The sequence below is a fragment of the Scyliorhinus canicula genome, chromosome 1, assembly GCF_902713615.1.
Source record: "Scyliorhinus canicula chromosome 1, sScyCan1.1, whole genome shotgun sequence".
Taxonomy (NCBI): Eukaryota; Metazoa; Chordata; class Chondrichthyes; order Carcharhiniformes; family Scyliorhinidae; genus Scyliorhinus; species Scyliorhinus canicula.
This window is the reverse complement of record NC_052146.1, coordinates 136,121,354-136,143,600: the sequence shown is the minus strand read 5'-3', so window position 1 is coordinate 136,143,600 and position 22,247 is coordinate 136,121,354. Positions and strand designations below refer to the sequence as shown.

The following is a 22,247-nucleotide window of genomic DNA, read 5'->3' as shown; positions in this document are numbered from 1 at the left end:
AGGTGAATTCCGCCGATGAATGCTGGGGGGCGGGGGGGGAGGGGTGCAGGGAATGTCATCATTGATTGTCAGGGGAGAGCGCTTGATACCTCCGCTGTGGGGGCTGGGGCTGTTTGTTGATCAGGACACCCTTTAAAGATGGCGCTGCAATCTCTGTGGAGCCGGCTGCTTGCTCTATGAGGCCCTGCACACCAGAGTGATGGCATAAACTATTTCCAATCTATTTTTTTCTTCAGAGAGGCTCAATATTTGGAGAGAAATCTGGCCTGCGCAGCTGGAGAGTTACACGTCGGTTTTCAGTCTGAGCCTGACACTTTGCTAAATTCTGGTAAGATTCTGCCCAATGTGTGCAATAATGTGAAATGAATATGTTTCAAAATCCTCACAAAGATTTTATGTCGCATCTTAATGTTAATTTATGAGTCCAGTTTCACTAAACTTTGAAGTTCTTTCCAGATATTGGAACCCAGAAATTGTGCTTCAGTGCTTGTGCTAGACCTTCCACCGGGGCTGTCAGCCCTGGCAAGAATCTGGTCGAAATCCCAGGAAAAAGGACATTTGCATAATAGGAACAGGCTTCCACACAGATTATGGCATTATTGGGGTGCCTTAACAATTGAAGCAGCAGAACTTCATGCTGACGCCTTGTCACTGTGTCAGAGTGGGTTTCAGATCGAGAGGTGCTGGTTTAGGGGGTGTTGCACAGCCAGGTCACACCAATGCCTCGCAATTGAAAATTCATCCATTCCCATAACAAAATGTTGCTTATCTATTGCCAATCAATCCTCATGAGACATTGTAGGTTCCACATATAGCTGTTGTCCTATATATATGCTTACACTGTACATATATTCAAAAACTGTCTGAAATTTCTGAAATTAGTTTAAAATGCGTTATAGTCATTTAATAACAAGAAGGGTGTTTAAATATATCAGGCAGCCATAACAATTCTCTAAAGCTGATTGATTCAGGTTTGAAATTACCATTGCAGGGAAACATCCAAAATAGGAGATTGTTTTAGGCAGGAGCCCTAAATGGACAGTATTGTACCTTGCCATCTTTTATGTAGCTCACCTAATATTCAGTTCCATTGAAGTTAATGTATAATGGACTAACATACGATATAATATGGACCATTTGTGCTACCGTCCAAAGCAAATTTCTACTCCACAGTCTGCGAGTGTATCCTCAAAATGTTGCAACAAAGTCTACAGATAAGCTCCATAGAAAACTGCAGACACAATCCATGTTGTATTATTCTGTCATACAACTATAGTTTAATGAATATATACAATTATAGACTGTCCATTCAAAAGTATTCCTTCCCTTTTAGCAGTAAATATTTGGACAGAACATGACTTTAATTCCAATTGCCATCAGAACAAAATAACACACTCATTGCCTGGAACACACAAACTAATTCACTTAATCTCCATTAATACGTAATTTCTGGGTTGCACACTAAAATGGAGTCAGCGAACAATCTACAGCGATGCAATTGCTGCATTTTAATTTCATAATTTCCTTTAATAGCACATGCTGATTATCAATAATGAGGAAATAAGTGTTGCTCAGTCTTAACAACCTCAGTATGAATGGAAGGGTAAAGATAGCAGAGCAAAGTCCAATGGCCAAAGATAACGGGTTATCTGTCCAATTGCCAGTGGAGTCTGCAAATTCAATGCTAAAGGTGTTGTCACTGCTGTCAACACACTGAACTACTCAATAGATTGGGTATGGGTAGCAATACATAGAATGAAGCAAGAATCCTGAAAGCTAAATTGCGATTTTTTTTCTTGTACCAGTCCTTATACCTAAGAGCAAAGCTTCTAATATTTACAAAAATACACAGTTAAAATTCTTTCTCATAACATTACAAGTAATAAATACTGAAAACCAAAGGGAATGTTTTGACATTGGTATTTGCTTTTTGCTTCAGCGTGGTGTTAATTTGTTAACTGCAATTAGATTGCTACTTTTAAAGTGTGAACTATGATTCCTATAAAATATTAGTGGAATTTCCTCTCTTTAAGCCTTTTCCCTCTTTCTGGCAATGTATATTTTCCAGGTTTCTTACCACAGTAACTTTGCATAAAGGTATCTGTTTGTTGTCATAATGCTACATATTGAAGATCCATAGCAAAATTCATAAACCATGGTCATACATTTATGACACTATGTTTGGCAATGTATGCAAAAAGGAGTTGCTCATGTTTGAAATGTTAATGAATTTTACACTGAAATTTTCAGAAAAGTTGACATGGAGGATGCTTGAATTCTGTAAACTATCTGAAGCATAGCGATCAATATGAAATATTCTATTCATCAGCAGATAGAGGTGCCCTCTTTAGGTCTAATGGGATCACTCCATGCCTGACAAAGAGTTTTTTAAAGTAATTCCCCAGTAATAATGTTCCCAATGAATGACATTGGTTTGACTGCTCATTTTCTTTTTCAAAGGGATGTTTGAACGTTTAATATCCAGCTGATCAATGCCTTGATCAAGTTAGAGACAATTCTCGGAATTGACAACGTTGCATTGTCCAGCTGATGAAGAGATGGTCGTAATCGTATTGTTGTTTTTAAAGTGGCCATCTGACTCTGTGCTACCCTCCAAAGATGGTAGCTGTCTCTTGTACCTAGGCAAGATACTTAATAATACATTGCGCATATCTCTGCTTCTAAGGGCATAAATAACGGGATTCACAGTAGAATTTAACCAACACAGCATGCAGAAAAAAGCAAATACCTTTTTGGTGTCTTTGTCTACCTTGGCAAATAGATCATATATCATCAGAGTCAACACTGGAGACCAACAAACAATCAGAATTACTAATATTAAGCCCAGTGTTTTGGCAAGTTTAATGTCCATGCGTCTGTGCCCAATTTTTACTTGTCCTTTCCTTCCTTCTTTCTGTTTCTCCATGTAGACTGAATGAGCATGGGCTTTCCACAAAATATGTATGTAGGCATAAATTATGAAAACTAACAGGAAAGTTATTAAAATAATCCAGCAAGCTAAATAGCTTTTATCCACCAGAGGAAATAGCTCACAGCAATGGTCCTTGGACTTAATGCAATTCCATCCCATCAAAGGAAGAAAAGCGATAAAAACAGCAACTGACCACGTGAATAGGAGGCAGGTCACTGCTTTTCTCCTTGTTAAAATTGTCCTGTATTCAGAAGGCTTATGAATGCATATGTATCTGTCAATGGCAGTGAGCAACAAACTGCCCACAGAAGCTGAGAAAGATGCAATGACACCTCCAAGTTTGAATAGGAAGACGTAATCTTCATCGCGCTGCCTGAAAACGTGGAAGCTGACAAAACTGTACACAAAATTGATGCTTGCGCAGAGATCAGCAAATGCGAGGCTAGTTATAAACAGGTAAGAAGGTCGACATCGGAGTTGTGGGGTAAAGAAGACGATGTATAAAACTAAAATGTTTGCCAAAACAGTAAATGGTCCTACTGTTAAACATAATGCAGCAATAGCTATACTTTGGCCATTTGTAAGAATCATGAAGCATTTCATATCCATAAGTTCGCATGCCTTTTCCGTCGTTGCATCATAAGAAACTGTTGTCGTTGTAGTTGAATTAAACAGAACGGAACTATTTATATCCATTTTAGAAGCAGATTTTCTTTAAAATGTTACTTCTCAACGATTGTCTATTATTGCGATTTAGTAGCGTTGAGAATCATTTAGGATGGATGTAAATGCTGAATTTTCAAAGTTTCTTAATCTTTTCAGTGTGGACTACCACTTTATACCTAGGAAAAATAGAAAATAATTAAAATGGTAAAGATATTTCAATCTGATAACATTTCTAATGTTCTGATATTAGTAGTTATTGAAGAGACATTGAGTCAGTATAATCTTTTATATTGCAGTTTTGATATCCAGGACTCAAGAAAGTGAGTGAAGCACCCTTTTCATCCCAACAGTAATTTTTCAGAGAAATAACTGACATCTCAGACTTTCAGCCCTTTGATAGGATTTAGATGGAACTTTAAAATAGGTATTAGAAAAATGTTGTTTTTTTAAAATTTTAGAGTACCCAATTCATTTTTTCCAATTAAGGGGCAATTTAGCATGGCCAATCCACCTACCCTGCACATCCTTGGGTTGTGGGGGTGAATCCCACGCTAACACGGGGAGAATGTGCAAACTCCACACGGACAGTGACCCAGAGCCGGGATCGAACTTGGGACCTCGGCGCCGTGAGGCAGCAATGCTAACCACTGTGCCACCGTGCTGCCCTGGTATTAGAAAAATTTGAAATGTCAAAAGAATGCTTCTCGTGCAAAAACTTAGCTCATCTTATTAAGTGATTTTTTTTGCCACTTTTACTACGATTCAAGTGTTGAGGTTTTTGCCTTTTTGAAAACAATGAACAATAATGTGACATCTACTACTGCTATTAGTTTATTGATTTACGTTTCCCACCTGGTGCTTTATACAAAGAGGAACAAAAAGACTTAACATTAATAAAGGGTGGGCGGGGTAGAGATTTGCAAGGTGGTTTTGACAAGCAATAATTTAGGCCTCACTGAAGATATCAAATAATTTTCAATCACAGCTCTCTTGCTGTTGTAGCAATTGGTTCCTCAGATCCCTCTTTCTATGCTCTATTGTTTTGCTATCTGCCTCTCTACCTTGGAATGTCAAGGTATACTTACTGGTACACAGTAGTAAGAACAAATTTAATATTGATTTGGGTGTGCTGCCTAATAATCGGTTATTCTCACATATCATCTATACTACTAAAGGTTATACAGTAACATGACTGAACCACAGGACAATTCCAGAGCAAAGTGTTTTTGTTAATGAAGTACAACGTCTATAAGAAGCATTTCCTAATTTCCTCCATAGATAATGCTTGTAAAGCAACAATATAACATACTGTCTATGAAAGGTCAGAAATTGAATTATTTCTGAAATGAAAATTAATCCGGTAGATGAAGTGTCAAGTCAGGCCATTTAAAACTACATAAAGTTAATAAATATATTTACAAAGTAGCTTTTGTTGAATTCCCCCTTGCCCCCAAAAATATGATGCGGAGAAGCCGGTGTTGGACTGGGGTGGGCACAGTAAGAAGTCTTACAACACCAGTTTAAAGTCCAACAGGTTTATTTGGAATCACCAGATTTCAGAGCATAGCTCCTTCCTCGGGTGAGTGAAGAGGTACCTACCTGGTGTTGCAAGACCTAACTGTGCCCAGAAATATGAACAAAGCAAGGCCTATTTCACGGGCTGATTGTTTGGCTAATATCTTAGTGACAGTCAGCTTGCTCAGAAGGAACACTCACAACACTCTATTTTAAATGATATGGAGATATAGTTTCCATCCTAAATGTTTTTGTGAGTATTCCTCTATTGTTCATTGTTTTTCAAGAAGTTCCAGATTGTGCAGTAAAATTGAAGGGTATTTGTACTCCTTTGTGACTCCTCCAACTTCGCATGGTCCCTATTCATCATACATTGTTAAGAGATCCTAACATGTGATATGTATGTTTTATCAAATAATATTTTCCACATGTTCGCACCACTGCCCTAGTTGCATACAATATAAGTGATGATTAAAAAGTAAAACAATAGCACGCAATAGTCAACAGCATAAGGTTCTATCTAAATGTGTGGTAAACAAAATACTAAAAGGGTGAAGTGGGAGGGTAGTTATTAAGTGGATCTCTATACAAAATGTAGTATTGGATCAACCTCACCATGGAAATATTTTACCCTCTGATTCCAAACAGTTTTTCTTGTATATTTCCACAAGGAACGTTCCTGCGTGTATATTGAACTAGGCAAATTGTTCACAGATTAATAATTTACAGATAATAAACTATAGAATTGAGACAAATTCATAATTCTGATCTTTTCTATCTATAATAATAATAATCTTTATCTGCTTGATTTAAACAACTAATTTAAGTCAACCGAGAAATAGTGCTCAGGTGACATAGTCCTGAAAATATACAGGTGTAAAAAGAAAGGAAAGATTTGGGTCGTTAATGTGTTGGGGAAAACATTTAGCTAATCTTCTCCGTCCCCAGGAGGCAGGATCAGGAATCAAATTTAAAGATAGTGCATCAGGTCGGCTCCCTAATGCATTTCTCTCTTTGAGCGATCTTGCCTGAGAAGGGGTCGTTGTGGTACTGGCTCAAACCCAGCAGTGGTGCGTAACCATTAGACCACTTTAAAGACTAATTGAGATCAAGATGCTGCCACTGCTGAGACTTTCTCAACACTGGACGGCTGAAGCCCAGCAGATTCCTGGAGGCAGCCATCTGGAATAGGGCCAGGGAAGTGGGTTAGGTAGGGTGCTCCTTTAGAGGGTCAGTGCAGACTCATGATGGGCCGAATGGCCTCCTTCTGCACTGTAGGGATTCTGTGGTATGACAGCCTGTGGATAACAGGGAGACCGAGGTCACCCCCTATCAACTTGACCATCACAAAAGGGGATCAGAAGGCCAATGCTACCACCACCAGCCATCGTCTGCAGGGGTCAATCATCCACAGTGATAGCCTGACAGCTTTGGCTATTTTTGATTTTTTTTTTAATTTGTGGAAATCTTCAGAGAGCACTTCCATCTTGAGGTGTCCTCACTGTCGCCTCGGTACAACAGCAGTGCCTAACTCTGAGGTTGCCAGCAGTCCATTGCTTCAGGCCCTCTGATTGGGCCTCCTACCTCGGAAACAGGCCCTTCATTTGTAATTGGACTGCAGGCATGGAGGCAACTTCTTAACATAACATTCTTCAGATGTTACCAAACTATAGAGATCATCACTACAATATTTGTTAATTATTTAATTCCTAGTTCTGAATTGAGTTTGAGGACTCTCTGTATGATGAGCGACAATCCAAAAGCTGAAAACATGTTCACCTAAAGTTTCCATAAAATGCAAGATGACAGGCTCTCAAGATAAATGGTAAAACTGAATTAAAGCTTAACTGAAGTACTGGTGGATTATGGGGCACATTGTCAATTAATCTCCAAGAGTCTAGATTGATAAGGTCTCCAACTCTAAAAGCCTGATTAAATTAGTTAGGGCACTCCACAGCACAAATGTCTTGCTAATTCAGAAAAAATAACATAAAGGGGGAATGTTCCTCCATAGCAGAAAGGTCAACTTGAGGACAAAGCAGGGAAACTGTTTTTATTTTACAGAGGTTGGTTGGCATGCTATTTCCAATGCTTTCTGGTTTATTTCACATTTCCAGTATTTAGATTTTTATATTTTATCCCTAACATTCTGATGTACAATATTCTGACAAAGAAACAGTGAAAAGTAGAAAATAGGAGCAGGAGGAGGCCATTCAGCCCTTCGAGCCTGCTCCGCCATTCATTACGATCATGGCTGATCATCCAACTCAACAGCCTATTCCTGCTTTCTCCCCATATCCTTTGATCCTCTTCGCCCTAAATTGGATTGGATTGGCTTGGATTTGTTTATTGTCATGCATACCGAGGTACAGTGAAAAGTATTTTTCTGCGAGCAGCTCATTTAGTACATGAAAATAAAATAAATGCATTTTAGGGCAACGCAAGGTACACAATGTAAATACATAGACACCGGCATTGAGTGAGGCATACAGGAGTGTAGTATTAATCAGGTCAGTCCGTAAAAAGGTCGTTATGAGTCTGGTAACAGCGGGGAAGAAGCTGTTTTTGAATCTGTTTGTGCGTGTTCTCAGACTTTTCTATCTCCTGCCCAATGGAAGAAGTTGGAAGAGTGAGTAAGCTGGGTGGGAGGGGTCTTTGATTATGCTGCCCGCTTTCCCAAGGCAGCGAGACGTGTAGACAGAGTCAATCGATGGGAGGCGGGTCATGTGATGGACTGGGCTGTGTTCACGACTCTCTGAAGTTTCTTGCAGTCTTGGGCCAAGCAGTTGCCATACCAGGCTGTGATGCAGCCCGATAGATGCTTTCTATGATGTATCTGTAAAGGTTGGTAAGAGTCAGTGTGGACATGCCAAATTTCCTTAATTTCGTGAGGAAGTAAAGGCGCTGTTGTGCTTTCTTGGTGGTAGCGTTAACATGGGTGGACCAGGACAGGTTTTTGGTATGTGCACAATTTGAAGCTGTCAACCATCTTCACCTTGGTCCCATTGATGCAGACAGAAGTATTTACAGTAATGTTAACTTTTTGGCCTCAACTACTTCCTCTGATAACAAATTCCACAGGCCGACCACTCTCTGGGTGAAGAAATTTCTCCTCATCTCTGGCCTAAATGATCTTCCCCATAGCCTCAGACTGTAACCCCTGGTTCTGAACACACCAACCATTGGGACCATCCTTCCTGCATCTACCCTGTCTAGTTCTGTTAGAATTTAATTGGTTTCTATGAGAAAAAATAGAATCATAGAATTGCTACAGTGCAGAAGGAGGCCATTCAGCTCATCGATATGCACCAACCCTCTGAAAGAGCATCCTACCCTTTCCCCTCCCACATCCACCCCACCCTATCCCTGTAACCTAACCTGCAGATTGTTGGACACTAAGGGGCATTTTGATATGGGTATACACTGGGAGAATATAAAACTCCACACAGTCGCCCAAGGCCAGAATTGAACCCGAGTCCCTGGCATGTGAGGCAGCAGTGCTAAACACTATAACACAATGGAGCCCGTCATTCTTCTGAACTCCAGCGACTACATTGCTAACCAATTCAATTTCTCCTCATACGTCAGTCCCGCCATCCCAGGGATCAGTCTGATAAACCTCTAGAGCAAGATAAGGAGACCAAAACTGCACACAGTATTCCAGCTGTGGCCTCACCAAGGCCATGTGTAATTGCAGCAAGACATCCCTGCTCCTCTCGCTATGAAGGCCAACATACCATTTGCCTTCTTTATTGCCTAATGTACTTGCATGCTCACCTTCAGCGACTGGCATATGAGAGCACCCAGGTCTCATTGCACATTCCCCTCTCCTAATTTACGGTCTTTCAGATAATAGGCTGCCTTCTCAGTTTTGCTACCAAAGTGGATGACCTCACATTTCTCCAAATTACACTGTATCTGCTTTTCATTTGCCATTCACTCAACTTGTCCAAATCACACTGAAGGATCTCTGCATCTTCCTCACCCTTTCACCCAACTTGATGTCATCTGCAAATTTGGAGATGTTAAGTTTTGTTCTTTTATCTAAACCATTAATATATATTGTGAATAGCTGGAGTCCTAGCACTGATACCTGCGGTACCCCACTAGTCACTGCCATTGGAAAAAGACCTGTTAATTCCTACTCTTTGTTTCCTGTCTGCAAACCAGTTTTCTCTCACCTCAATACACTACCCCTGATCCCATGCGCTTTAATTTTACACACTAATCTCTTATGTGAGACTTCGTCGAAAGTCTTCTGAAAGTCCAAATCTACCACATCCACTGGCTCCCCCCTCATCAACTTTACTAGTTACACCCTCGAAGAATTTCAGCCAAGCGTGATTTTCCTTTCATAAATCCATGCTGTCTCTGTCTGATGCTGCTGCTGTTTTCTAAGTGGATTGCTATAAAATCTTTGATAATGGATTCTAGAAATTTTCCCACTATCGATGTCAGGCTTACTGGTCTATAATTCCTTTTTTCCTCTCTACCTCCCTTTTTAAATAGTGCAGTTACATTAGCTACCCTCTAATATGCAGGAAGACCTCTCATCATAATGTACAAAACTTACTACTCTGCTGGTAATAGAGAAAGTTATCCAATTTTTGTGATATATCTGTGTTACAATGTGGTTTTCATCCTTCTTCCATATAGTTGGAGAGAAAGTCAGCATGCTACAGTTAATCTACAAAGAATTTAGAAATTTGGGCTGCATTTTCCAGACATATTCTTGTCATCATATCAGGAGCAAATTAGGTGCATCTAAATATTATTTGTTAACCTGGCGAAATCGTAATACTGAGCTACATGACTGCTAAACAGCAAAAACAACCTGCTGTAGACAGAGCTAAGTGATGCCACAACCAATGGATCACGTCTAAGCTCTGCAATCCTGCACATTCAGTCAGAAAAGGTAATTGACAATTAAATGTCTAATGAGCAAAGAAGGAGTCACTATCAATATCCATCTTCATTGTTATCAACGGTGGGGCCCAGCACATGAGTGCAAAAGGCAATGCTAAAGCGTTTGCAAACATATTCAGCCAGAAGTACAAAGTAGTGACCCTTCTCAGTCCCCTCCTGAGGTCTGCACCATCATGGTTGCCAGTATTCAGACAATTTGATTCAATCCGTATGACATCCAGAAACAGCTGACTGCACTGTACACTGTAAAGGTTATGGTCCTCAATAATACCCCAGCTGTAGTGCTTAAAATCTATGCTCCAGAACTAGCCACACCTCTAACGAAGTTCAGTCCAGCTCTAACTTTGTCATCCACTTGCCAAAGTGGAAAATTCCCTCGTCCTGTCCACAAAAAGCAGAAAAAAGCCCTTTTAACCCATTCCCAAACATTAGTAAAGTGATGGAACGAGTCTCTATTGTGTCATCAAATTACACTTACTCACCAATAACCTATTTATCAGTGCTTGGTTTGGGTTCTGCCAGGATCATGCTCTCAACCTCAGTATACCCTCTGTCTAGACATGGGCACAATAATTCAATTCTGAAGATAAGGTGAAAGCAACAGCCCTTGACACCAGGCGGCATTCAACAGAGTGGCATCAACAGCCAGCATAAAGAGATCAACGGTGGTCAGGGAAAAACTCTCTCATGGCTTGTAGTATTTTTTATTCATTCATGGGATGTGGGTGCCGCTGACTAAGCAGCATTTATCTCCCATCCTTAATTGCCCTTGAGAAGATGGTGGTTAGCTGCCTTCTTGAACTGCTGCAGTGCAGGTACACCCACAGTGCTATTAGGGAGGGAGTTGCAGGATTTTGACCCAGCGACAGTGATGAAATGGTGATAAATTTCCAAATCAGGGTGGTGAGTGACTTGGGTGGGAACTTCCAGATGGTGGTGTTCCCGTAGGTCTGCTGCCCTTTCATTCTAGATGGCAGTGGTGGTGGGTTTGGAAGGTGCTTCCTAAGGAGCCTTGGTGAGTTTCTGCAGTGCATCTTATAGATGGTATACACTGTTTATCACTGTGCATCGGTGGTGGTGGGAGTGAATATGTATGGATGGATGCCAAACAAGTGGCCTGCTTTGTCTTGGATGGTGTCAAGTTTCTTGAATATTGTTGGAGCTGCACTCATCCTGGAGAGTATTCTATCACACTCCTGACTTGTACCTTGCAGATTGTGCACAGGCTTTGGGGAATCAGGAGGTCAGGTACTTGCTGCAGGATTCCTAGCCTGTGACCTGCTCTTGTAGCCATGTTGTTTATATGGCTAGTCCATTTCAGTTTCTGGTCAATGGTAACCCCAGGATGCCAATATTTGGGGACATTTCAATGGTTAAAGATTTTCTCTTACTGGGGATGGTCATTGTCTGACACTTGTGTGTGCGAATGTTACTTGCGACTTCTCAGCCCAAGCCTGGTTATTGTCTGGGCCTTGCTGCACTTGGACATAGAATCATGCAATCCCTACAGTGCAAAAGGAGGCCATTCAGCCCATTCTGTACTGGCCCTCTGAATGCGAACGCTACATAGGCTCACTGCTCTGCCCTATCCCCAGAACCACACCTAAGCTGCACACCTTTGGTCACTGAAGAGCAATTTAGCATAGCCAATCCACCTAAAATGCATATCTTTGGACTATGGGACGAAGCTGGAACATCCAGAGGAAACCCGTGCAGACACGGAGAGAATGCGCAAACTCCACACAGACAGCCACCCAAGGCCGGAATTGAACCCGGGTCCCCGACTATGTGAGGCAGCAGTGCCTTATCCCTGAAGCTTTTACATTCTTTCTTTTCAAATAGCAATCCAATCCCTTTTGAATCCCTCAATTGAACTTGCCTCCATCACCCTCTTAGGACCTGCATTGCAAACTCTAACCACCCTCTGGGTGAAACAAACTCAGCCTAATCAGCCTCTCTTCATAGCTGAAACGCTCCAGCCCCGGAAACATCCTGGTGAATTTCCTTTGCACCCTCACCAGTACAATCACTTCCTTCCTATAATGTGGTGACCAGAACTGCACACCGCACTCTAGCTGTGGCCTAACAAGCATTTTATACAGCTCCATCATAACTTCCCTACTCTAATATTCCATGCCTTGCCTTATACAGGCAAGTATCCCACATTTTTAACCATCTTATCTACCTGTCCTCCTGCCTTCAGGGACCTATGGACATGCACCCCAAGGCTCCACGGTACTTCCTAGTTTTCTTGTTCATAGTGTATTCCCTTGCCTTGTTAGTCCTCCTAAAATGCATTACTTCACACTTTTCAGAGTTAAATTCCATTTGTCACTGTTCTACCCATCTAACCAGACCATCTATATTGCCATATAATCTAAGGCTTTCCTCCTCACTGTTTACCAAACTACCAATTTTTGTGTCATCTGCAAACTTACTGATCATACCATCCCCATCTAGATCCTTAATGTACATCACCTAGCCCTGTGGTAGACTAATTCAGAGCACAACACTGGCTAGAACTTTGACAAGAAAATGTATGCATGATTTCTATCCCCGCCCCCATGCTGCTCTCCTCGTCTCATTGATACATGTGCAGCCCCATTTGCACTGGCAATATGGGGACTCCTCGCACATGGGAATCCAGCCTTCCCTGCACCATAATCTTGGAGAAGGTGAACAGTATACATTGGCAGCCACAATGTGGAGGTGCTGGTGTTGGACTGGGATGGGCACAGTAAGAAGCCTTACAACACCAGGTTAAAGTCCCATAGGTTTATTTGGAATCACTAGCTTTCGGAGCGTAGCTCCTTCATCAGGTGAGTGAGCAAATATTGGCACCACGATAAATCGCAGGTGTGATCAGAACTCAACACCCAAATCATTGGGCTGGCTCTGGTAATGGTAGGAATCTCAAATAAATCTGGAGTCTTCTTGCCGAAAAGAACTCCCCGAATATTTCACAGAGAAATATGGGGGTGGGGAAACTGTAAAATTCCCTTGGTCAAGCCATTGTGTGAACATGGAATTATATCATGGAGATGGTCCCGAGACCATCCTTGAACTCACCTCCCCAGCACACACAGATACCAGAACAAATAAGGTTAAACCTGGGGAAACGTTACAAGGAGGTTGTTTTAGCATTGCTTTCATAATCACAGACCGCGCAAGATTCTCAAACTAAAGGTGTCACTTTTCCATCTCCTTGTTCCAGTTCAATCCTGGCTGGGTTAAGAGGACCTCTCCCGTCACGCTGAGCAAGCATACAGACACTGCCTTTCTCACACAACCGTGTCCCAGTACCGGGGCAGGAATGTTGAAATCCATTGCCTTTTGCTTTAGCTCTTTGTAACTTCGTGATTTGTGACTTCACGGCATCCTCTTTGATGTCAATCAACCCTCTAGATTTCACCCCAAATCCCGCCCTTAACCACACTTTTTATTGATTTGAAACTAAGGACATGAGCCGACAGGAGTTATTCACTATCTCCCTGAAAAGCGTGTGTTCTGAATATTTCTGCACTGCAATTCCTGCCGTCCCAAAGGGGGGTTTTCACTTTGGGGAGTAATACTTTGCGTTGATATAAACACAAGATGATGATATTGTTTGCATTCAAATAGCATTATTCCATTGGGGGGAAGGAGTGCCTTTTTCAGCGTTCCTTTATCAAGCTAATATGTGTCGTTTTCAAACTTCTTTTGGATCATTTCCCCTTTAAACGGCGCTATTTCAAGCTGTACTGATATGTAATCCGCCCACACTGCGTCGCTATCGACAACAGAGGTTTGTCTGCACAATTACATGGAGCGAGCTCCATCACCAACCATGTTGAAGTCGTCCTGTTGTATTATTCACAAGAAACACATTGCTCAGTCTGTTACTAACTTGTTCTCGGCAGAACAGCTGGAGGCTGGGTCAGAATCACACAGCTCCACCAAAGAGCCAGCACAGACGAGACGGGCCAGATGGCCACCTTTGGCACTGTGAGGTTCCATCAGTTCCCCACATCCTCAAACCTTTCTATCACTCTTTCCAATCCAGCCACACCTCCGCCATCTCCCATTCTACCTCCTTCCCGCCAATATCAAGAAACGAAATTGAGTGAAATGACAAAGGGAAAACAAAAGCTGACTTAAAAAAATATCAATTCTTCCAGCGGACTGTTTGGATTTGAGGCATTCCTGCAGCCGGAGCTGTCCTCGCCCTGGACTGCAGTCTGTTCCAGTCAGTTGAATGCACGAAATAGTGGAAATCTCCTTACCCTGAAGCACTTGGATTGGGGTTCCTGGTGTGAAATGAAGCCAGGATTCAGCCGCCCGAGCCGTGACCTGCAGGAATCTCCTTCCTCACGTCTGACCATCCGCTAGACTCCTACACAAGTGAGGCGAGAGTCTCAACCTCTCAACTTTCTGATGCCGTTACACACTGCGCGGTGGAGGCAAGCGATCGACCAAAGCACAAGGATTACAATCAGAAATCAAGACTGTTTCTACAATTCAGCGTGTCAATCGTAAATTATTGTCAACCCCCCTTAGTCAGAGGTAGGGAATTTCAAACAAGGTCCTGCTCACTAACTAAATGTGTCTTACTGTACAAACGGAAATATTCCTTACTAGCCTATCTTCTTAAATTTTATACATAAGTGCAAAGCCAGATTGTTACTTTTCTGGGTGGGAATATCTATTTACAAGGTCAGAGTCGGGACAGCTCCAGGTGGAAAGTTGGAATAATGGATATTTATTACCTTAATTCACCCCGAGGTGCTCAGAGACACTTGCAAGGGAAGTGGCTCTCCTGTTCGCTTCCTGGTGTCTGGCTCTGACTGGTCCAACTGCGAAAATACCATGAAATCTCTCCCTGGCAAAACAGGACGAGATGTGAGAGCCCCGTTGCCCAGCGCCGTGTTCCTGAGCCGCCCTGTAGCCGCTGTGTCACGTCTGGTCATCTGTCACTTTGCGCTTCCCCCACAGAGTGTTTCACCACCCACCGCAGATCCTGTTGGGCATCCGCTTTGCTCTCTGACAACTTGTCAGCAAGACAGCAACTGGACCTTCACATCTTGCAGGACCCGCCGAGAAACCCCTTGAACAAGCCGCTTATCAACAACCCTCGTTGGGTGACAAGTCCCTCCTTCTGATCCCCAACTCGCTGTGCACCAGGGGAACAGAGTGACACGCTCGTAAGACAAATGTTTCCGACTGCGATTAGACCACCCGGGTTAGTTCATGAACATAGTCTGTTTCTCACATATAGACCAGGTTCATGCTGTGTGGGGGGGGGGGGGGGGGGGGGGGTCAACTCAGCCTGCAGGCAGTTTGATACACTTTAAGAAAACAGCTGGGATTCACTCTCGCTCAGAAACTGCAGATAGAATGACTGATATCCCAGAGGGAGTTACAAGCGAATCATTGCAATGAGGGATTTACTAGTGTGAGAAGCAGGAAAGCAAGCCTGTAACTTCAGACGGCCTGTTCATCACCCCATGGTGTTTATTTTATAAGGTATTACCCGTAATGAAAACGTTATTTTTGTTGTCATTTTAACCTATTAAATATCCTAATTATTTTCTTGTGGTTAGCCCGTGGAGAGCATTAGGAAACAGAGCCTAAGGGGGGAGAGGGGGGGGGGGGGGGGGGCTGTGAATCTGCAGGAACAGTTGTGGAGTGCCCACCAGAACAGCCGGAATGACAGGCATGGCATCAAAACGAAATTGGTGGATGATGTGCTGCAGTTTTTCCAGCCAATTTGCTGAGGAATAGAACAGGTCCAATCACATTAGAAAGTGTAAGGTTTTTAGGAAACAGAGGGGGGGTGTGGAAATGTCCCAGTAAATGTCCACACAGTTTTTATTTTCACGACATTTTGTTTTATTTGCTCATGGGATGTGGTCTTCATTGCTTGGGTCAGCGTTGATTATTCATCCCCAGTTGCCCTTGAGAAGAGGTTGGGGAGCTTCCTTCTTGACCGCTGCAGTCCATGTGGTGTAGATACACCCACAGTGCTGTTAGTTGAATTGGACATTCTGAATTCTCCCTCTGTGTACCCAAACAGGTGCTGGAATGTGGCGACTAGAGGTTTTTCACAGTAACTTCACTGCAGTGTTAATGTAAGCCTATTTGTGACAACAAAGATTGTTATTATTAGATACACCCACAGTGCTGTTAGGTGAATTGGATATTCTGAATTTTCCTTCTGTGTATCCGAACAAGCGCCGGAATGTGGCGCTAAGGACTTTTCACAGGAACTTCATTGCAGTGATAATGTAAGCCTACTTGTGACAATAAATATTATTGTTATTAGATACACCCACAGTGCTGTTAGGGCAATTCTAGACATTTGACCCAGCGACAGTGAAGGAACAGTAGCTCAGCGGCTGGATGGTGTGGGACTTGTAGGGAAATTTGCAGATGATGGTATTACCATGCACTTGTTGCCATTATCCTTCTCGGTGATAGAGGTTGAGGGTTTGGAAGGTGCTGACTGTCTAAAGAGCCTTGGTGAGTTGCTGCAGTGCATCTTGTAGACGGTACACACGCTGTCAACGTGCATCTGTGGTGGATGGAATGAATGCTTTAAGTGATGGATGGGGTGTTAATCAAACAGGCTGCTATGTCATGGATGTTGTCAATTTTCTTGTGTGTTGTTGGTTGCACTCATCCAGGCAAGTGAAGACTATTCCATCACACTCCTGACTTGTGCCTAATAGATATATTACGATCATGGACCAGACTCCAACAGAATTATTTTATTTACATTTTTTAAGACCTGTGAGGAAAGAATACCTTGCTCCAGGAGTGATTTCACAAACAGTAGGGGTATGGTATATTAAAACAAACTTTATTCCTAACACAGTATTAAAAATTCTTTAACGTCACTCAAGAAAATTATCCCATAAACAATGCTAATCAACAACGGCACAATAACCCTTAACTGCTATCTTTATTCCCACTTAAACAACTAAAAAAAACCCATCTCAGCTTATAGAATCATAGAATCAAAGAATCAGAGAATCCATACAGTGCAGAAGGAGGCCATTTGGTCCATTGCATCGATACCAACCCTCTAAAAGAGCATCCTACCAAGGCCCAAACCATCCCCCCAACCCCGTAACTCCATCTAGGGCTAATTTAGTATAGCCAATCCACCTAATTTGCACATCTTTGGACTGTGGGAGGAAACCGGAGCACCCAGAGGCAACCCACACAGACACAGGGAGAAAGTACAAACTCCACACAGACAGTCACCCAAGGTTGGAATTGAACCCGAATCCCTGGCACTGTGAGACAGCAGTGTGAACCACTGTGCCACTGTGCTGCCCGCTCTCAATCCATTTTCAAATACAGTTAGCACTCAGGAATACCAGCTGTACAGTGATGTTATCTGAGATGGTTTTAAAGGAAAGATCTGAATCCTGTCAGAACCATGCAGAAACTCTGGCTGTGTTGCTTCAGAAGCTGCTTCTCAGCTTGTTTTAGCTTACCTTTTAGCTCACCTTCTAATCAGACAATTCTGAACTGCTTGCAAAGAAACTGCTAATCTGTATGCAGGCATATCTTTAACTGAACTGTAGTGAGAGCAGATGCTTGACTTCTGCTCACAGCTCCATCTAAAACTCAACAAAACTGCTTTTCAGCAAAATGCCTGATACCTTAGCTATTCCAGCAATTACATCATCTTACCAAGCTGAAATATAATTAACTTCACAGGGAACCCCCTTTATCTAAACAAAAGTCCATTAGTCCAAGCTTTTTGTGATGCCTTAAGTGCAGCTCTGGCTCCCCAAACCTTTCAAACCAGGATTCTTTAAAAACACTACTGCAGCAGTCACACACACTAACACAAGCTTCTCACCCTCACTGCACTAAATGCGGATAATACAAAATATCTGAAATTCCTGCATTCATCACAGATGTTGGGCAGAATTTGAGGATTTAGGAGGTGGGTTATGCCCCACAGACTTCCCAACTTCTAATCTGCACTTGTAGTCACTGTATTTTTATGGCTGGTCCAGTTCAATTTCCGGTCATGGTAAACTCCACAATGTTAACAGTGGGAGATTCAGTCATAGTAAAGCCATTGAATGTCAAGCAGAATTGACTAAATTGTGTCTTGGAGTCAAGAGCACCAGGCATTGAGGCCATGATCATCCAAAACCAACTCCGCTGGGCCAGCCATGTGCTACGGATATCAGAACCAAAGCAAATACTCTGCCTCCCATTGTGGAGTTTACCATGACCGGAAACTGAACTGGAATCATCAGATGGATGAAGGTAGCATAGATGAGGAGTTCAGAGAATGTTTTGGGGATAGATTTTGAGAACAGCATGTTCTGGAGCCAATGAGAGAGCAGGCTATACTAGACCTGGCATTGTGCAATGAGATATGATAACTGATAACCTCTTAGCGAAAGAATCCCTAGGTAGAAGCGATCATAATATGATTGAATTTTACATTCTGATTGAGGGAGAGAAGAATGCATCCAATATTATTAGTTACACTTAAATAAGAGTAATTTTAAGAGCATGAAAGCAGAATGAGCTAAACTGCACTGGCAAATATGCTTCAGGAATAGAACATCAGAGGTGCAGTGACAGACATTTAAAGGAATATTTCAGAATACTGTTGCTCGTTTTGGTGAGTGTGCTGTACACTCAATTGGCTCTGTTTTATTACCTTGCTCTAGAGTCGCCAGGTATCTTTATGATACCACCACGAGGTTCAAGTTCAAGTGCTAATCAATAACTCAGTACACCAGTTAGTAAGGTTCAAATCAAAACACATTTATTATATACACAGTTAATCGCTACTCATGCATAAACACTACAAAACTAGACTACCTCTACCACTACAGGCCAATACTTATCTTCTGGAAAAGGAGCCCACTGGGTCAGGGAACAATGGCCTCTTGTTTAATCCTGAGACTGCAGGCTTCCAGCTGGTATGGACTAAGGGTCAGGAGCATCTATCTCGTAGCGTGCGTTGACTGGACACTTACTTGGTGGTGCAGCTGCAAGGCAGTTCAGGGTCAAGTGTTGTTTCAGTCTGCTGCGTGACCCTACTGAGAAGTCTATCGAGAGAAACTGCCAAGAGAGCGAATTGAACTTGGGACCTGTCTTTTATAGGCCCCAGGGGCTTCACGCCCTTTTGGGCGGACCCTGTTCCTGCCTCCAATCGATTGGATCACGTACCAATCGATCGGTTTGAATTCCCCAATACTGGGGCTATTCCCTGATTGCTGGGCGTTCCTTGGGTGCTCGTTAGTCTCTTTTGTCTTGGACTCCTGCTGGCGCCGAGGAGTCTGGCTTTGCTTTGGCTATTCTTGATTGTTACCATTGTGCCTGGGAATTGCTCATTAATATTCAGATTGCTGGTTTCAATGCTGTCTGCTTTCTGCAACTTGAATATACAGAAGAACTCTGCAAACTGCTTGTTTTCTCATACTGTCCAATTTTCCCTGCGTTCTTTGCGAATCTCCATTTTAAACTCGGGAAGTGGCAATCTTCGGAATTCTTTTTATTCCACAAAAATAAAAGCTCCTGGTGTACAGGATATCACAATCATTTTATTTTATTCATTGTCATGTGTACCGAGCTACAGTGAAAAATATTGTTCTGCGTACAGTCCAGGCAGATCATTCCATAAAGGACATATGATAAATACACAATATAAATACATTGTGGCGCTAACAATTGCACACAAAAGACTCGATACGGTACAAGAGAGGCTTTATTACAGTGAGATGCTATTCCTTCATCTGCAGCTGTAGAATGGCATCTCAGGGAAACTTATGAATATTTATACTGCTCCCTGGGGGCGGAGCTAGCCGGCAGGGACTTACCAGCAAACCTGTAATACAGGTACTGTCATACATCCCCTAATGCAAGCACACACATATATACAGTGGTAGAGATCACCACATACATAGACATAGACATTGGTTGGAGCATACAGAGTGTAGTGCTACTCAGTGGAAAAGATGCGTGGATAGATCAATTCAGTCCATAAGAGGATCATTCAGGTGTCTGATAACAGTGGAGAAGGAACTGATTTTGAATCAGTCAGTGTGTGTTCTCAGACTTTTGTATCTCCTGCCCGATGGAAGAAGTTAGAAGAGAGAATTACCCGGGTGGGAGGGGTCTTTGATTATACTGCCCACATTCCCAAGGCAGCGGGAGGTGTAGGCAGAGTCAATGGATGGGAGGCAGGTTCGATTGGTGGGCGAGGCTGTGTTCATGACTTTCTGTAATTTTGTACGGTCCTGGGCTGAGAAGTTACCATACCAGGCTGTGATGCAGCCAGATAGGATGCTTTCCATGGTGCATCTGTGAAAATTGGGAAGAGTCAGTGTGGACATGCTGGGGGCGATTCTCCGCTCCGCGGACTAAGTGCCCACGCCATCGTGAATGCGACAGCGCGAATGGGCCCCCGCCACGGCCAATTCTCTGGCTGAGAGGGGGCCAGCAGCGGCGGCGCGAGGAACGCGGTACGCGGAGTGCTGGAGCGGAGGCGTCATCACGCACCGCCACAATGATGTGGCGCCACATATAAGGAAGTGCATGGGGCACACAGAAACACCGGGGGACGGCATGGAGGAGCCCCGTCACGCTACACCCCGCTTCAGGGACAGTGACCTGGAGTCACTGTTGGATGCAGTGGAGGAGCGCCGGGCCATCCTCTACCCCAGACGAGGACAACCGCAGCCAAGCAGCACCATGAGATGTGGATGGTGAGAGGTGGGGGCTGCAGTCAGCGCTGTGGGGCACATCCCTCGCAAGGGAGAACAATGCAGGAGGAAGCTGCACAACCTCACGAGGGCAGCGGGGCCTGAGACTCTCCCCGTGCAAGGCCTCCCTCCTTGCCCACGCTGGGGGGGGGGGGGGGGGGGGGCTGGGGGGGGGGGTGAGGGTGGTGGGGGGGGTGGAGGGCTGGGGGGTGGGGCGGGGGGGTGGGGGGGGGGGTGAGGGTGGTGGGGGGTTGGAGGGCTGGGGGGTGGGGCGGGCGGGTGGGGGGGTGGAGGGCAGTTGGGCTCAACGTTGCACCCGGGACACATGTGGATCCCCCCCCCCCACCCCCGCAGTGGGCAGGTGCCATGGAGTGGGTCAGAGTGTCCCCTCCTTGTGATACTGTTGCGTTCATACGTGCATCCTGCCAATGTGCGTCTAACCCTGTGCTCCATCTCTCTCTCCCCCCCCCCCCCTCCCCCAAGGGCAAGACAGCGCACAATTTCCAGGAGCGTGCCAGAACGCTACGAGCAGCGGGCACTGGACCTTGCCCGGGGAGCCGCCAGCCGGGAGGTTGCGCCGTGCCAGGTCGGAGGCGAAGCTCCAAGTGAGAATCCATTGTATGCATGCAGTCCGTCATCCCATCTCTGCCCCCACCCCCCTCACACCCCACCGCCTGACACTGCACCACCCCCACAGTCCACACCCTCAACCCCAGCGCCTGACACTGCACCACCCCACAGTCCACACCCTCACACCCCACTCCACCACCCTACAGTCCACACCCTCACCACCCCACCGCCTGACACTGCACCACCCCCACAGCCAACACCCTCACACCCCACCGCCTGACACTGCACCACCCCCACAGTCCACACCCTCACACCCCACCGCCTGACACTCCACCACCCTACAGTCCACACCCTCACCACCCCACCGCCTGACACTGCACCACCCCCACAGCCAACACCCTCACACCCCACCGCCTGACACTGCACCACCCCCACAGTCCACACCCTCACACCCCACCGCCTGACACTGAACCACCCCCACAGTCCACACCCTCACTCCCCACTGCACCACCCCACAGTCCACACCCTCACACCCCACCGCCTGACACTGCACCACCCCACAGTCCACACCCTCACTACCCCACCGCCTGACACTGCACCACCCCACATTCCACACCCTCACACCCCACCGCCTGACACTACACCACCCCACATTCCACACCCTCACACCCACGGCCTGACACTGCACCACCCCCACAGTCCACACCCTCACCACCCCACCGCCTGACACAGCACCACCCCACAGTCCACACCCTCATACTCCACCTCCTGACACTTCACCATCCCACAGTCCACACCCTCATACCCCACCGCCTGACACTGCACCACCCCACAGTCCACACCCTCATACCCAACCTCCTGACACTTCACCATCCCACAGTCCACACCCTCACACCCCACTGCACCACCCCACA

General features: G+C 44.5%; 2 protein-coding genes across 3 annotated transcripts in view; one reads left to right on the top strand and one right to left on the bottom strand.

Moving 5' to 3' along the window:
- Nucleotides 1-1,249: 1,249 nt before the first annotated feature.
- cnr2 (cannabinoid receptor 2) lies at nt 1,250-15,097 on the bottom strand. Of its 2 annotated transcripts, none has more exons than XM_038800765.1 (2): nt 14,785-15,097; nt 1,250-3,774 (listed from the first exon to the last, which is right to left on the bottom strand). In XM_038800765.1, the coding sequence occupies exon 2, from the start codon at nt 3,626-3,628 to the stop codon at nt 2,507-2,509; it is 1,122 nt and encodes a 373-aa protein (XP_038656693.1). In that variant the 5' UTR covers nt 3,629-3,774; nt 14,785-15,097; the 3' UTR covers nt 1,250-2,506. The 2 variants fall into 2 exon arrangements, with proteins under 2 accessions (XP_038656693.1, XP_038656700.1); XM_038800772.1 differs by lacking the exon at nt 14,785-15,097 and adding an exon at nt 14,302-14,452.
- Nucleotides 15,098-15,197: 100 nt separating this feature from the next.
- Nucleotides 15,198-22,247, top strand: part of LOC119961753 — a 61,051-nt gene continuing 54,001 nt past the window's right edge. The window contains exons 1-2 of the mRNA XM_038789051.1: nt 15,198-15,257; nt 21,247-21,368. Of these exons, the coding sequence (XP_038644979.1) occupies nt 15,229-15,257; nt 21,247-21,368 (151 nt within the window). The 5' untranslated portion in view covers nt 15,198-15,228. The remainder of the gene's footprint in view (nt 15,258-21,246; nt 21,369-22,247) is intronic.

Excerpts from the sequence above, each read along its gene's own strand:
- cnr2 (XM_038800765.1), bottom strand. The coding sequence starts at position 3,628 with ATGGATATAAATAGTTCCGTTCTGTTTAATTCAACTACAACGACAACA.